At 44.8% G+C, this 17513-nt stretch overlaps 1 protein-coding gene across 2 annotated transcripts in view; it reads left to right on the top strand.

The window, feature by feature from the left end:
- Positions 1-17513, top strand: part of SLC37A3 (solute carrier family 37 member 3) — a 45652-nt gene that overhangs the window by 10119 nt on the left and 18020 nt on the right. Inside the window, exons 9-15 of one of the 2 annotated variants that reach the window (XM_030263329.4) lie at positions 207-391; positions 2797-2938; positions 4105-4206; positions 5725-5772; positions 6600-6751; positions 8459-8524; positions 9315-11702. In XM_030263329.4, the coding sequence (XP_030119189.2) occupies positions 207-391; positions 2797-2938; positions 4105-4206; positions 5725-5772; positions 6600-6751; positions 8459-8524; positions 9315-9407 (788 nt within the window). In that variant the 3' untranslated portion in view covers positions 9408-11702. Of the gene's footprint in view, positions 1-206; positions 392-2796; positions 2939-4104; positions 4207-5724; positions 5773-6599; positions 6752-8458; positions 8525-9314; positions 11703-17513 lie in introns of those variants that run through there. The other variant, XR_005978990.2, reaches the window with a different exon arrangement.

Here is a 17513-nt window from a genome sequence, read left to right on the forward strand (position 1 = left end):
CAAGAGCCCTAGAAGACAAAGGGTAGAAAGTGGCGGCACTGCAGAACACCATCTAGAAGAGTTTCTAAGCCAAAGGAGGATGGAGGTATGGGAGAGCAAGGGTACTGCTAGAAGGTAGAATTGCTTAAAAGAAGCAAGCATAGCTTTAGAGTGGGGAGAGGGTGAAGAGTCTGTTTTTCCTGTTGCTTATTCCTTGTAAAACGTAGGCCTCCCTGAGCTTGGAGCAGATGAAGACGAAGCCAATTTGGAAGAAGATGCCAACAGACCTCTAATGGGCAATGATGATGTAGATGATGATGACCAGAATTACTCCATTCAAGCAACTGACAATGACAACCAGCCCAAGGCCATTGGCTTTTTCCAGGCTTGTTGCCTTCCTGGTGTAGTACTGGTGAGGACACAGATTCTTAAGTAAGAGCTGACTTATCTGTTGAACATAAAGCTGGCTTTTTGTGTTGTCAAGATTTGTACACATCATTCTTGATATGTTGACCATACATTGTAGTGGTTGGCATCTGACATCTCATGCTGTTAAAATGTTGGGGTTGGGCCTGCTATCCTTGTGTGCATGGATGATGCTGTGTGAGTGGGTGGTGTGTGTTACTTTTTCCTCCTGGGAAGATTACATGCATGGAGTGCATGTAATGAGCCAATGAAGTGCAGAAGAGATCTTGTCCTTCCTGCTGTGAATTTGCAAGGCAGGCCATGGCCAAAGGTGGCTGTATGATGCTTCCTTGGTAAGATAGATGCCTGCTCTGAGGAATGGGGTTCTCACTCCTAACTGAGCATCATATAGAGCTTGATGGCCCTGATACTGAGATTTGGAGATTTTTAGTTATCTTAGAGCAGAAAGCTGGCCTGAAAAGCTTGAATCAGCATGATGTAACATCTGGCAAAGTGTGCAGGGCTTTTTATGAGCAACAGGAAGCAAGGCCTGGTGATGCAGTTTCCACATATCCTTGTCCTGTCCTTTGAAAACTTGTGCTTCTGTATCAGCAGTATTGCCAATTCACGTTCAGCTGAAAAGTTAACCTGTCATTGAAAAACAATGTTAACCTTCTGCATCGGGACACACATTCTGCGTGTCCCCTGAATACTAGAACCAGTGCAAGAAAGAGGGCAGAGTGGCTGCTCAGCAGAGCAGTGGGAACTGCCTGGATTTGCCATGGAGCAGAACTACTGAATGGGCAGTGTTCAGGTACCCTTAATGAGCAAGCGGTTGGCTGTTGTGATTGAGGCAACAGAAAATCTAGAAGGGATGGGTGCATTGTCAGTGTGTCAAGTGCAGGACAACCACAGTCCTGTTGTTAAGGCTGTAGTTGAGGGATAGCAAAAGAAAGCAAACACATCTTGAGTTCTTTCCTACTTTGGCTAAATGCCTCACACAAAATGTTAGTGATGGTGTCTGCCTCAGCTTGATGTGACTTTTTTCACTGGCCTGAGCAAAAGGAAATGGCAGCAACTGAGGTTGCTTGCTTTGAACTTTGGGTTTTGGGGATACATTCCACGCCCTAATCAAGCAACCTGAGCACCTCTGAGTCAGAGTTTTATCTGATGTCAGCTTAGTGCCCAGCCAAACACGGGTACCATGTCAGATTGGTGAGAGACCAAATACTGAGAGAATCTCCAAAGCCTTGTCATGATTCTACAAAGAATTTATTTGACATATTTTTTCTGTAGCTCCTCTCATCTCCTGCTGAGTGATACAGTGGAAGAGTATCAGACAGCTTTCCCCTGAGCCTGTAGGAATTCAATGTTTAATCACTCAGACAATCTGGTAGACAGTTTCTTAGGTGTTGTAATAAATATCACTTTGTACAGTGCACTTTTCACACCCAGAGGCAGGAGGACCCTACCAAACATCCCCATGTCTTCCATGTATGATGGAAATTAGTTTGTTTCCTATAAGAGTGAAAAAGCATTAATAATAGAGCTAACAAGTCTGTATCTATTAAAATAATATAAATTCAGAAGAGATGATTTTGTGGAATTTAATATATAAAAAGATCTGCTTTCTGAAATTCAAAATCAAGTGTCTGTATGCACAGAGCCTCAAAGGTAGTGCTTTAACATCTTCATCCTTGTTTGCCTTTTCCGATGGGTTCCTTGAACTGCTGTCTTTACTGAAGTAGGGTGATCTGTCCCTCTGCATGCTGGGCCAGCAGTCCCTGAGAACTAATCTTTGCCACACACATGAAAGCTCTGAAGGAGGAGATCTTCCAGCTAAGGACAAATTGAGCCCAGCAGACAAAAGAAGGTTGTCACAACTGTTGGGTTTGGAAGCCTGTGCTCAGCTTTGGCCAAACCTTTCATCCCATGTCCTGGAATACCTGCCTGGGGATTAGGAGTGAAGCTTTCTCTTTTGGTGCTGTAAGCAGATGAGCCTTCTGAGCAGCACAGAGGAACCACTTCACATAACTTTTCTCAGCATGATGCACAGATGACTAAATCTCAAGCTTGTTTTGTGTCACATGGCTGGCTCCCTTCTCTTCAGAAGGGGAATTAAATTTTCTTCATTTTTTGAAGCCTGGTGTCATTTCTTCTCAAAATTACACGAAAGTGTTTTAACCCATTGCATTCAGTCATAAAAAAATAACCTTCTTGACAGTGATTTTTGTATTCCTGGGCTCCCTTTGAAGTTCAGCATTAAACTTTCATGATGCTGCCTTCTTACATGAAATTCGGAAGTGCTTTCCCTTGAAAGCTTTAGCTGGATCCAGAGCTTTATGGAAATAAGCAGAATGCTGTTTGCATTTCCCAAGTGCTAACTGCTCACTGGCCCTCTCTTTGTTCCAGTACTCTTTGGCCTATGCGTGCTTGAAGCTGGTGAATTACTCATTCTTCTTCTGGCTGCCCTTCTACCTCAGCAGCAACTTTGGATGGAAAGAAGCAGAAGCTGACCAGCTCTCAATCTGGTATGATGTGGGAGGAATCATAGGTGAGTGAGCAGGGGAGTGACACCTTCTTGCTGCTGCCTCCCTAATGTTTGAGAATGAAAGACAGTGGATGCAGCCAGAGCAATTGTGTTCAGTGGGATCTAGCTGTCCACCTAATGTGGCAAAAGTCTAGGTTTGTATGTGGCTGCTTGGCTTGTCTTTTTTTCCTTAAACACAAAGTATATGACCCCCTGCGGAGTTAACATATAACTGAAGACCACTGTCCTACTCTTGGAAATTACCCCCAGCTGGCATTTTTCTTCACTGACTATGACTTCTTGATGAGTTCTGTGTACAAAATGGGGGCCCCTGCTTGCTACTTCTTCTGAAAGGTACTATTGGGGAAGATTTAGCTCTGGACTTGGTGGGTTCTGTACTGTTCTGTCTGTCCTGTGTTTCTAAGGACAAACTCATTGCAGATTTCAGGAGAGCAGGCACCAACTTTGTTATGTTCAGAAATTAAACATAATTGATTTTATTTCTGCTGGCTGCAAAACCTGACCCAGTTCCTTCAGAATCAAGAGTATATTCTGTGTATGTGTTTAGACTTCCACTCTCCTGTGCTCAGGTTCTAGCTTTATTCCCTTGTCCAATTAGCTTTCCTATAATAGATGTCCTTGTTTGGGACCATTCAGGGTCTGCATTAGGCTTTCTCAGCATTCTGGCTTTTACCAACAGAGGAGTTCCTGCTGAGGTACCAATAGTACATAAGGTGATTTTTATTTGCTTTTGGCATTTGTTGCATTCAGTTGCATCTGCCCTAAGCAGGTGAGACAGCAGGGAATGAGAGGCCCCCATGTGTTAATGTTTTCCCTGTGAGAAAGCGCTGCCTTTTCTTGCACTTTCAGTTAAAGGAGACAGCCACAGCGTTCGGCTTGCTTAATCCAGGATTGTGGTGGTCCTGTAGGGGAAGAGAAAGGAAAGTGGGAGCATTGGCTAGTGGCATGCCAGAAAAAAAAGAAGCAATACATTCCCAGTAAAGCAGTATGAGTAGTTTTATCTTTAAATTTACTGTTGTCTCTGTGTCTGGGGTAGTAAGGCAGGAGGCTTAGCTCTTGGGATTTTAAAGGGAGTGTGTATTGATGAGGAGGCCACTGCACTCAGGGAAATGAGCTTTGTTCAAGGTATCAGCATTCTGAGCCTGACAGTGAGACTTCTTTTTTAACAGGTGGGACTATCCAGGGCTTGATTTCTGATGTGCTGCAGAAGAGAGCCCCCGTGTTAGCAGTGAGCCTGCTCTTTGCTGTGGGCTCTCTCTTTGGATACAGCCGTGAGTACTCCTGTGCTGCACAGGGATAAGAGGCTCATTCAGTACCTTCTAGAGAGAACCAGAGCACAGCCTGTTCTCATTATGTTTTCTGGTCTTCAAACTCCTTCTGGATCAGAATGGTGCCTTTTGGTCTATTTTGCTCAAGTGTGGCACTGCTCAGAAAGAAATCTGTTCTCTGGTTAATTGGGTGGAAATGAATTCTCTGGTTTCCCTGGAGTGGTGAGTTATGGTACTGATCCTTCTCCAGTGTCAGTGAGATTTTTGTCATTGTCATTATGTCAACACCATAATTGGCAGAGCAAGAAATCTCGAGTGTGTCCCTACACTATGAGGAAAGAGAATCTGTGGACAGATCTGTGCTGGAGTATATATACACTACTCAGAGTCAGGAGAAGCTCTTAGACTTCACTACTTAAACTTCTGAAAATTGTGAAACTGGAGAGTTTCTGCCTCTTCTGTCATAGATATAGTTCTTGGTGCCCAGCTTTTGAAAGGAGTCTCAGGAAAACACAGGGTAAGGAGACAGGAAGATGTAATTTCTGTGAAACATCTATGAAGCACTTCTAGGGATGACAGGTTTGTGTTTTCAGACAATGTCCCGTGCTACAGAATGATTTGAGATTCCATTCCATCCCATCTCACTGGGATGCCATTTCACTTCTCTGTGTGTTCCTCCAAAATGGGGTGGTGGTCCAGACAAACCTTTATAGAGCACTTTGAGATCTGTCAGCAGAAATTTCTGCTGGATCTGGAAATGAACAGTGTGGCTTTTGGAAGCATGCAGGCTTACTCAGATGGTCTCAAAATAAGGTCAATAAGTTGCTATCACTGAATAGCAAGGATTGGGTTTGGTGGAGTTTTTGTAGGCTCTTGCGCTAACTCATTGCTTTAAAAAGTGAATTGGCAGTAAACATGGAATTATTGCTGGTGAGGTTTAAAGTTTGTGACTAGGTAACAGCCAGAGCCCCAGGTACCTTGTGCTTAGCTCAAAATGTGCTACTGTCCAGGCAGATACAGAAGCCTCCAGTGATCCAAAGTTCCTGCAGTGTGATAATTCAGCTTCCATCAGCCAAAACAGGAAACCTTATTGTACCCATAGTGTGTTGCACATAAGAGTGATAATGGCCTGAGAATATGTATAGAAGAGGGTGCACCTTGCCTTGTGCAGTAACTTGCCATGTGTGGGCCCTGAATGGAAGGGAGTGAGGAATTCAGGTGATGCCTGGAAATGAGATACCAGGGAAAACTGTCTGAAAGGCACTGAGGGGCTGTAGTGGAAAACTAGCTGCATGTACACATGCTGCTGGAAAGGCAAGGGGAACCTCTAGATGTTCAGACATGGCTTTATAAGGAGGAATTAGTGTTTTGGAAAATGTGGGAAGAGTGAAAGGGCTGATACAACTGCTGAATACTTTGTGATAAGAGAGTTGGAGTTGAGTCTGACTTCCTCGAGAGATAGATGAAGGATTCTCTTACAATTCAAGTTTTATTTACCCTCACCTGGTCTTTCTTTTGCAGGTTCCCCAAACAGCAAACCTATCAATGCTGTGATCATGGCAATTACAGGTAACTTCTCAAAATCCACTGTTATGCTGGTAGACATCTAAATTCATTGCAGAACAGCCAGTAACACCAGCCAAGTGGTGGTAAGGTGTTTATGTGTGCTGCCATCTCTGCTGGTTTTGCAGAAAGAGTGCAAACTGGGCCCCAGTTTCTGTTACCTTTCGAAAACAGCTGTAGGAAAACTGCCTTACAGAGGGAGGTATAGAATATAGACTGTATAGAATAATGGCCTGGAGCTGAGGCGATCTGCCTTGGCTCAGTATGGCAGAGGTGGATTTATGCCAAAATGCCTAGAAGTGATCTGGTATCTGAGGAAGTGGGTATATGGCAGAGTCATGAGCTGCAGCTCAAACTTGAGGGTGTTTGTCAGAATCCAGAATACCCTGTGTGCTGTGAGAGGTCACAGGCTTTTTGTGCTACCATACATACTGTGCTGTGTTATGGAATTAGGCCTGCATGAATAGAGCCTTTCTTTCCAAACACTCTTATTTCAGAACTCTCTGTCCTGTTGTTGTGGGTCTTTTTTTTTTTTTTTTTTTTGCCTTCCATCTCTTCCATGAACCTTGAACCTCTGGAGACTGAGGCTGTAGCATGAGCATCCATGCTAATTAAAATGTTCTTGTTAGCTGTTTCTACTACAGATACTCAGGGTGTTTCATGAGTGTGTGTTTCAGGTACCCCTCTACCTGCAGTTAGTCTCTGAGCACTGTCCCCTAGACTTAATTCTTGTCCTGAGCTTTCATGGTATAAAATCGGTGTTTTGAAGATGTTTTGTTGAGAATCTATCTGAGCATTTGTTTTACACAAGGCTATTTTCTTGTCACTTTCAGGATTTTTCATCGGAGGCCCTTCTAACATGATCAGTTCTGCAATTTCTGCTGATCTGGGGCGTCAGGATCTGGTGAAAGGCAGCAGCGAGGCTCTGGCGACAGTCACAGGAATTGTGGATGGAACAGGCAGTATTGGTGCTGCCGTAGGCCAGGTAAGGCTGCCAAAGGGAAAGAGAGGTCTGAGGAAGGAGGAAAAATGTCTCTTGGGATTACAGATGTTAGTGCATTCCTCAATCCAAAGTTGTGTGGGGGGAGAAAGATAGGGTTGTTTTTTGTTTTTTTTTAAATACTGAAGAATCAACGAAGGGAACCTGTCTGTTTTAACAAAGTTTCCAGTGGAAATAATGTAATTAAGAACTAAACTAAGTATTCACAGTGCTAATGTTAAGGCACTTTAAGTGAATTTTACAGACTTTCATATCCTGAACTTCAAAATACCTTGCAAAGAATGAAAAAAAATATTTTGAAGTTTGAGACTTTTTTTGTTTTGAGCTGATAGGCCAACCTGCTCTTACAGAAAACTGTATCTCTGAAACTGAGTAAAATCGGAATATCTAGTATGAATGTTACAGTGTTTATGAAATGATTTAAAATTTGCTCTTATTTGTGCTTTCTCTTTTTATCTGTGGATGTCTTTTACACCTTGTAAATCCAGCCCCACTTGCTTCAGTAGTCCTTACAGTATGCTGCCATGTCTGAGGAGTAGAGTGTTGAAGAGGAGGAAGCTGACAGTGTGCCCACTGGGGATGTTTTCTTCTCAAATACAAGTGTTAGCTACGTGAAAGAACACAGTGGTGCTTTTGGGAGGACTTAGTAGAGAGATTGGAGCCAGTTCTACTCCAGGCATCCTCCAGTGTGATAAAATAACAAGGATGCAGGCAAAGCGTGCGAGTTTCTTTTCTAGAAAGAGCTTTGGGTTTGTGCTTGCCACTGATTGCCTGATAAATGCAATCATTCAGTCACTGTTTTGTAAGACAGATTCTGCTTTTCTCCTCTGAATGTGGAAAGTTACAAGTGCTTTAAGGACAAATATTAGTGTACTGTTATACTCAGTGTTCTTCTGGCATGGTCTCAGTATTTTTGTCTTCCCACACACATACCATCCAAACTCACATCATCATAAAAAGTGGGTCTTTGGTTCTGAGAGATTCCACCTGCCTCCCCTTCCAACACTGCATTTATCCCAGCAGAGACAACCACGATGTCGTTCCGGGGGTGTGTGAATGACAGCAAACGCACAATAAGCATGTTGGAAATTCAGATCCTGTTCTGATATACCCAGCAGTGAAGGAAGGAGGCCCTTGTGCAACATCTGTGTATAAATCTTCTAATAAGAGATGCATTTTCTTGTGTGGCCTGGGCTGCCCAATTGAGCCAGGGTGCAGCTCAGAACAAAGTGTAGTCTCAAGTGTCTTGCCTAGCTGAAGGGTTAAGTAGTTACTGGTAGCAGAGCTCTTGAAAATGTGTCCTGTGTAATTTATAAGCCATTTTAGAGCTTTTAGTTCTTCTGAGAGTACTTACATCCACTTATGTGCCAGTGTTCCATGCAAAAACCTTGTATTCAGCAGAGTCAATTTATCACACTTTGAAACTGTAGTTCAGTTCTGTCTTTGTGCTGTTCTGAGTTACTGTAAAGCTTCAGGGTGGTGTCTCTGCTTTGCTGAAACTGTGGGTTTCATACAGAAAAAGACTGCTGTCCTGAGTCATCCCTTCTGACAGGAAAAGATCAGTTGGAGGATTTTGTGATCAGCACTGTGTGGAGTGCCAAGAGCCCACAAAGTCTAGTAAATGAAAGTGTCATGCCTGAAAGTTATGCTTATCTTCCCAGTTTGAACAATATTTTTTTCCTTTCTGTTTAGTATCTAGTGTCTTTGATCCAGGAGAAACTGAAATGGATGTGGGTTTTCTATTTCTTCATTCTAATGGTAAGAAATCACCTTTTTAAAAAATTCTTTGTCAATTTTTGTGGGAACCTGAGAACTGTGACTTCTGATACCATTCTCAAAGTGGCCTGTGGTGTGGCTTTGCCTCAGGTTGTCCAAGTCAAATGAGTTCATTTTGGATCCTTTAAAGTCATGTTACCCAACAGGAACTGAGATTGTAGCAGAGACACAAAAGTACTTGGCCAAAAATACCTGTATGCATTTCCTAAAGTTCATAGCACCTGACTTCCAAGGCAGGGCTTCTCCCTCCTTCATCTCTGTGATATGTAATTTCTAATATTTTCAGAGAGCTGAAGTTAAGCTGCTTGTTTGTTAGGTCTTGAAGATTAGTGGAAAGAGTGATGAGGGTATTGAAACAAAACTAAAAATGCCTTGGCCCTGTTTTGGTGATGGGACAGAGAGCTGTTGAGGCCCTGATGTCCTCAGCATCACCACAGTGGTGAATGCTGCACAATTTACTTGGTCCTCCCTGCTGGAAATGCCAGGAGATGTCTTTACATCTGTGCTGACAAGGGAGAAGGCCACTTTGGTAACCAGCAGAGGTGGCAAGGAGGAAGGTCACTGAAGAGCTGGAGACCTCATCTTTATGAAAAAGTGATCATGGCAGCTGAAATTGTATGAGCTTTCCTGCAAGCTCAGCCGTTCCTCTGCTGTGCCACTCTGTCATTGCTTCTCTAAGCTTCCTGGGATGCCTTGGATGCACATTGGAGCAGGGCTGGCTGCAGCTCTGGTTGCTCTGTGCTCATTGTCCTGGATTCGCTTCTTTCCGCAGACGAGTTCAACAATCCTGTTCATTTCACCGTTGATAGTGAGGGAGATGAGGTTGCTGCTGCATGAGCGGTGCCTGCGAACGCTGGCAGAGTGACGTCTGCTCCCCTCAGCCAGGACTGCTGTGTGGAGCTGACAGCTGGGACACTCCTCAAGACCCTGGGAGACTTGTTTGTTACATCCTCCGGGTTTGGACTGATGGAAAACGACTCCACGAGACTTGATTGACTCGCCTTCGGTGAGCCCAGTCGTGAAGCACCAAATGTCTGTCCTGCGACCACCTGTGTCACGGAGCTGCTGACCTAAGCCAGACAATCCATGGGACTGATGGATTGCCCCAGCCTCCCAGACCCTTCCAGCAGTCACACCAGGGTCTTCTCTTGGGTGTCTCATTCCTATACCTTTTCTTATTTATTTCTGGATGTGCTGACCAAAGTCAGCTCTTTAAAATTGACAGTTTTTGGGAGCCTGTCTTGCAATGAATCTTAATGCTCTTTTGTGCTGGTGAAATCATACAGTGCAGTTCATGGATCGTCCTAAATTTCAGATCACCTTAGCTTTTAGAAAGGGCAATAATAATTATTTGGCATTTACGCTGTCCAGTTGTTTAAAAACTGCTGTTGCTAAGTCTCTGCACAGATGGACCTCTGCTATTCCCTTGTCTCTTAACTGTTACATATTCCAGTAGAGTCACATGAGGAAGTTACCTCTGTATTTGTTTTTAACATTTTTAATTATGTTACTAATCTCTGAGAAATGAGATTTCATTTTTTTTTACTATTGAAGTGGACAAATAGTGTGCAATACTTTATGTAATCTCTGAAATAAGCCTTAATAGGTCCTTTGTGTCTAAAGGATCCTCGAATGGCTTCAGGGATCAGTAATGGGACACAAATACTTTCACTACTTTGTTTATTGAACCTGACCAATACTGACCAAAATGGGTGTGAGGTGACCTGAAGGAAACTGGTGTTACTGACTTCATACTCTTTGGGCAATTGCTCATCTCAGCAAGCAGGATCAGAATGGAATTAAAGGAATTTAAGGGACCTGGCTGCTCTCAGACAGGGGCTGAAGTGTACTCGTGGAGTAGCATTAATGAGCAGCTGCTGCTGTCCCCCCTCATGCTCCTGTGGCCATGGCTGCATAGGGGATCTCAAGCTCCAGGGTTTGGAAGCTTGAGTTGTACCTTGAAGGGAAAGGTAGATACAAGTCTGCCTGCAAGCACTAAAAACAAGTGGCTGTGCTTGGTGTGGTGGTGTTTGAGTGCCTTGCAGTACTGTGGTAAGTGGGATGACTGACTGACACTCAAAAAAATGTTTTGTGTTTATGCCTTGAGATGTTTCATTGTAATCGGTCTGTGTTAACCTGCAGAACTTGTGAGCAAATACTCTAACTAGTCAGTGCCTGGATGGAGGTGGGGAACAGCAAAAGTTAGAGCTGAGAATTTGAAATTTTTTAAATGGGAATAGTTGCCTTTTCAAAATGTACATTGATTTTATTTTATTTGTTAATTGATGAATGTCAATTTTTAGTCTGTGTTGATTGTAATGAGTGGAACATCATTAGTGCCTTACAGTTTTACAGTTTTGAACGGTTGCTTGGTGATTGCTGCTTCTGTAGTTATGTCTCCATGGACAGTTTTGCTTAATGTGGAGCTCAGTTGCCCCATTTTATACTTTTTTGGGTCTTTTTCTCATGGTGGAGGTGATTGTTGCATCTTTTTGTTAGCCCTCAAAGTATTTCAGTGTTTGGGAAAATGATGCCCCATTAAGCTGATATGGGGCCCAAGTCCTGTTCTTGACTCTTGTCATTCCCATTCCAATTTTTGCCTGTATAATTGCAGCAGGAGACTGAGAATCTATCATCCTGTTCTCAGAATTATGCCCTGGGGTTAGTGTTCACATCCCAAGCTACTCATTAGCCCCTGTACAAATAGAATGAAAACACCCTGAAATTTAGTTCTAAAATTGATGGTGGTAGCATTTGCCCCAGCCACAGCATCTGAAAATCTCTGGTTTCAAATTCCAACCTGGATGAACTTTTTGGCTGCCTCTCTGGGCAGCAGATAAGCTTCTGATGAAAGGTGGGGTGGGGAAGGGATGTTGCTGGGGTTGGGAGGGAGGAGAGGCCGGCCCTTATAACAGATGGCTTCCTGTAAACAGTTCTGTCCCCTCTTGAGAAGTGTCAGAAGTGATGGAGCGCCAAGCCCAGGCTGCCCAGCCTTTGAGGCCACCCCCAATTAGTGAGGCATGCCTAAGGCCCTGGGATTGCTGCTGTCCTTGTCCTGGGTTTTCAGTTCTGCGTATTTCTCCAGGGTGCTCTGAGGGAGAAAGGTTTTCAATGTGGTCATGTCTGAACCGACCTCACATGAATAAACACTTTGACTTGATCTGGGCTTGTTCGTCCGTGTGCTTTATTCCGCTCTCCCTGGTGCGGTTCTGCTGAGCATCCTCCTCTTCCTCCCTTCCTCCTCCTCACAGGTCTGGCTCTAGCAGCTGCTTTTCACTCAGCTGCTGTGAAGACCTGCGCCTTGACTACTGCTGAAACCAAACCCTCATCCCAGCCTAAAAGGAGACCTAAAAGTGTTCCCAGGGCTGCAGTTTGGCATTCTTCCTGATCAGGCTCCCAGGAAGTTTTGTGAGAGTTCCCTAAGAGAGATGGTGTAATAATGGTCCTAAAAGTACCAGACCACATACTTGATTTTATTAATTTATTTCTTTGTTTATCTGCGTGTAGAAGTCAGGTGTTCTTCCCTTGGAATTAAATGTGCCCTGTGGCTGCAGGTCCTGCTGTGCCTTTTCTCCTGTGGCTCATTCCATTAAACATGAATCCACATCTTTGCTTAGCTGTGTTTAAATGGACACAGTGGGGAACTTGGTAATTGTGTTTGTGTTTTATAGTTTATAATAAATTCCAAATCAAGCACAATACCAGACCACTGGAGAAACTCCTGTGCCTGCATGTTCTGGTCTCTCAACCCCAAGTAGTTTGGTGGTGCTATCATGCTATTCCTCAAGGAAATTTACAGTTCATGTTTTTACCCCTTTTCTGTCATTTTTTTCCCCACCTACTCATCAGGAACTTCCCAGCCTACTCTGGAAGCACTCTGAGGAAGGAGTAGAGCTTTGCTTGAGTATCTGAAAATGCTGATAGTAGCAAACCCCATCACCACCACCATGAATGGGATCTCCAGAACATAATGTGTGGGCAAGAATAAGAGTAGGGATTGCTTAACTTCAGAAGCGCAAAGAAAATGCATAAGGAACTGATCTCTGTTCCAGACTGAACGCCAGGATGTGGCAGACTGACCAAACTGATACTGAAAGAAAAGGTGTGCTTCAGCCCTGTGACACTTGTCTGTGTCAAGGAAGGGCCTTGCAATAGATGTCCTACAAGCAATGCTGCTGTGTCCTGGTTTCCTTGGAAGTCTGGTCTGCCTAGTAGGTACCACTGAAGCAGGGAGAGCTGAGCTTCTGCTCCAAGTGCTGGGCAGCCTTACAGAGCATGTGAGCTGCTTGTCCTCACCAAACCCAGGAGAGCAGCATTCCCTTCTGCAGCAGAGTGGGAGGAGAAGCAGCATGCTTTAGGAGTTGTTTTCTCTCAGAGATAGAAGGAGAAAGTATTTTGAGATAGTCTCACAGACCTCTCCAGGACAAGCAACGGCTGCTGGGAGATGGCTTAGATACACTGCTCTTTGGTTATTCTCCTGTCATTTAACTCTCTATCCAGCTGTGGCCAAAGTGCTCTGCCAAACCTGTTTGAAATTTCTCCCCCCTTCTTCTTTACTAGGTTCTTTTCTAACTGGAATTGCCTACAGGGATGTTTTACTAGGTTCTTTTCTAACTGGAATTGCCTACAGGGATGTTTTGGGTTCTGTATTGCAGAAGTTTTCTAAGGCACAGCATGCCCGCCTTTCTGCATCTTTGTCAAGCCTTATCTAATCCTTTTAGTAAACAGCCTCCTCCTCGCAGGAGCCTGTAAATACAAGCTCTTAGGATGCTGTGTGAGGCTGGACTGGGGCTCCCTGTGCTGTGTACACGCCCATGAAAGCATCCCCCATCCCTGGAAGTATTTAAGCCCAGCTTGGATGGGCTCTGAGCAACCTGGTCTAGTGGTAAGTGTCCCTGCTTACAGAAGGGGAAGTTGAAACTAAATGAGCATTAAGATCCTAACTCAAACCATTCTGTGATTCTATTAAAGTCTCTCTAAATGAGAGTTGCTTAGAGTATTTAGTACAAAGATGACTTTAGGCATCTTTTGGTTCTCCTGCACTGGTGATGATATTTCTGTACATTTGTATCTCAGGAGGTTTTCTTGGAAGTTCTCCTTTGACCAGGGCTGTGACAGCATGCAGGTGCAATAGGCAAGCTGTAATCTACTCCTGGAGCAGAGGGCAAGCGTTGTTACTCTCTTGTAAAGTTTAAGAGTGCTGTCAGGAGAAGAAAGACTGCTGCTGAGAATAGAGGATTACAGGTAAGCTATTTGGGGACAATCTAATTTGTTTAGGAATATATTCTGAAGTGGCTGATGGCCACTAGAGGAGTTGGTGAAGTCTCTGTAGTTTTGGTCTTCTTCCCCTGTTGTGAAGCAAAGGAACACCAACAACACCACCTCTTGTCCTTGAGGGCCACATAAGTAGCAATAGAATTCAGAGTGTACCAGTGGAATGACACTGCTAAAGAGAAGATTACTTACATGTGCTAATTAAATCTTCTTTCTTTATAATGCAGTTAGCCAAGTATTGGGGATTTAGGATGGGTTGATTTCTCTGGGTTCTTGCACCAATACACCTATGTCCTCACTCTTTTTCAGATTTTTTTTGATCAGGCGGGACCCGTTTCTAGAAACTCATCTGCTCTGGGGTGCATGGCAGAGAAAAGGATGTTGGGCTGACAAAAGCTGGTGCTTGCCTGCAGCAAGTGCCAAAGATGACAAAGCAGTTGGGTTTCAGCCCACTGCACTAATCCAGCTGGCAAGATGGGAGTGTTGGAGATGCAGCAGTTTCATTGGGACTGGCTCAACTGTCCATTTACCTCCTCTTCAGCCTCCTTGCCTCTCTGCTGTAACTCCTGCATCCTTCTGGGAAAAGTTTCAGTTCTTGCAGTCAGTAGCAGGTTCATCCCAGGACTGATAATCAAGCCATGGCAACAAGTAGGGCAGACAGCAACAAGCAGCTGTGCTTGTTCCTGTTGAATGCAAAGGAGCTGTTCTGTGGAGAGGGGAGCAAAGGTGGGAGCCCTGCCTGGGAGAGCAGCCCTGTGGCAGCATCAGAGACTTGGGAATCAGCCCATGCCCCCAAAACGTCCGGGCACTGCCTGTGCAGGGCTGGGACAGCCTCTGCTGGAGAGAGCTTTGTCTCTGTGTGTATCTCTTAAGCTCCTAGGCCCAGTTTAGAACCCTGTTTTGGTCTATGTGGTCAGGTGGCATCAGGACCCTGAGGGAAGGAGAAAGGGGAACATGGAGCCATGGCTCCAGCAAGCCAGGTGCCAGCCTGGTTATGAGGGAATCTGTCCTTTGCTACCAGAAAGTAAATTCCCAACTGCCTTATGCACCTGGTTCCACAGTACTTTGTCTCTTGCTTTGGTTGCTACTTCACTCTCAGCTGAATGAGGATCTCTTCCTGTCTTCTTCAACTTCATTGAGCACAGTTTTCTCAACTGCCCTCACTTCTTATGCAGAAAGAGAGCAGGGAGTTGTTTTGGAGGGTTTATCATAGGTTTGTTGAGTCTTTTCTTTGCTCTTCTCTTCCTAATTCTACTGTTCCACCTCCATTTACCTGTTTGACCTCAGATGTAGAGGGCCATTTTCTTTGTCCCCAGTCTTTTCTTTGCTCCAGCCTTTGTGGTGGCTTGTCTCCAGGACCAGAGAAGGAGATAGTATTTTCTGTGCTAACAAAGTGAGCGTTGTTGTAATGCTGTTGCAGAGTGGGCGGATGTGATTGCTGACAGATATATTCCTTCTGCTAGGGTGTGGATTAAGGCTCAAGGTGACTTTGTTCCTTCATAAATTCACTGACTTTCCCCAGGGAACTGAAGGGGCAGGACTGGAAGGGAAGAACTATGATGAATGAAAGTGTGGGAAGGAAATGCACTTACATAGGCTGCTTAAGAACAAATGTGTGCTCTGTGAGGAGCTCTTGCCATTGCCTAAGATACCACTCAGTGGGTTAAAAAACCCAGGAGGATGTTTAGCTGAGAAGTTGAGCACAGCTCTCTGCAGGCTGCTCTCCCAGTGTAATTGCCTGGGTAAGTGGATTAGCGAGCAGAAGTGTGGCTTGTTGGGGGTTAGACAGGCCCTGAAGGAGCCAGCAGAGCCCTGTCCCTCACAAGAGGACAAGATGCAGGCAGCACTTGCTGCGGGAAGCAGTGTTGTTCCCTTCCAGTCAGACCGGTCTGATGCCCGAAGCTGGGGCTGATGGCTGGTTGTCATTGCAGGGGCTCGCTGGGAAGGGTCCCATGGAAACAGTTCCTTTCAGAGCCATCACTCATCCTTATCTGCCACGAGGTGGGTATGGTGACAGCAAATCACATCTTGGGACACTTCTTTGCCTTTGTTGCCATGGGAATCAGTGTCTTCCGCAGCTTTGTCTTCTGTGAAAAAAAGAGGAGCATTGTTACCTCCGCTGGCTTGCCCACCAAAATGTGTTGAGGATGAGAGGGGGGTTGTGGTCAGCCACAGAGTGCCAGGAGAAAACCTCAGTGCTGGGGGACAGGCTGTGAGGTCACTTTGTTTAAACTCTCCCCCAGCTGTGCAGATCCCTCCCTCTGTGGCAGCTGCCGAGCTGCTGTGCTGTGGGGTGGAGATGCAGAGCACAAAGTGAAGCACACCAGCCCAGGTGGCCCTGCTCCACCAGCCCTGGGTGTCAGATGCTATCAGGCCTTGCCAGAGTAACAGGGTTGGGACCTGCCCTTGCATCTGCTCCACGGTTAGGTAGAAGAATCTGGGTCATGTCTGATGTGCCAAAACATGACATTGGTTCAAAAGCCTGGCATGGCCCAGAGGTTCGAACATGGTAACTCAGGTGGGACCACCTGCTTTTGGGGGAGTTGTAGGGCATGGACAGAGGTGTACCAGATTTGTAGGAAAGCTACTGTGTTTTGTTTCTCTTCCTGGGTGACTGAGTGGCCCCAGCAGGGATGTGAGAGCCGGGCAGCTGGTGCTTCTTTCACAACCAGGGAGTGAAGGTGCTGCAGAGCCACTGAGGGGACCCAAAGATTTGCCACAAAGCAGGACCTCACCTGGGTTCCTAACCCAGGATCTGTATCTCTCCTGTGCTTCAGTTCATGATCAAGCCCTTTTGAGTGTGGTAGGGAGCTCCCTGTGTTTGTACCATACATCTCATCCCTTCCTCCTAGCCCACGCTTGTGTAATTTCTTTAGAATTGCAACTGATCTCTATTTTAGTTACACTTCTAGTGTGGATTCCAGTACTCATTCAAAAGGTGTCTATCTGCCCAAAACTCCTGTGTAATACAGTGGTGGTGTTATTTCCCCAGTACTGAGGAACTGAGTCAGAGGAAGGCTAAATGACACATCTGAGGTTACCCAAAAGGGCTGAGCGCTGCTGGGAACTACATCTGGAAGTTCCTCTCACTGTTGCCAGAGCCCTCACTCTCTTCTTATGTGGCACTGGATGTGGGGCATCGCACTGCTCTACCCTCAGCCTTTCATCTCAGCCTGGACCCTTGGACTCTGAAACAAGCCATAAATACAATCAGCCCCTTTCAAGGGGAAGGAGTGATTTATCTCAAGCTCTAAACTTTTGGCAGTGGAATTACAAGTAGAATTTGAACTAGTCTGTGCAAAAAAAAACCACAATCACAATCTGGTGCTTTTGCTTGGACTTTGATGTTTGTGCTGCTTCGTGCTATGCAAAGATACTTTTTAATGTTCAGCCATTCAAATCAGAAGTGGCTAAATGTAGAAATATAGATAAGAACCGAGGAAGTACTAGAGCAGCAGGAAAATACCATAGGAATTAAACCTGGGATAGAAAGAAAACTTACCATTTTTCCAAAGTGTGTGCAAGTGCTACATTTTTAAATATATATATATGTATGTATGTATAAAAAATACTTGTGTAATAAGCTGGCTTAAGAGGGGAGTTAAAAATGCAGGAAGTTTCACTTTCTAGTCTGAGAGATCTGTGTTTCTGTATTTATTCTTTTGCATATGTATGAGTATATACACATGTATAAATA

This window comes from Taeniopygia guttata, chromosome 1A, assembly GCF_048771995.1.
Source record: "Taeniopygia guttata chromosome 1A, bTaeGut7.mat, whole genome shotgun sequence".
NCBI lineage: Eukaryota > Metazoa > Chordata > Aves > Passeriformes > Estrildidae > Taeniopygia > Taeniopygia guttata.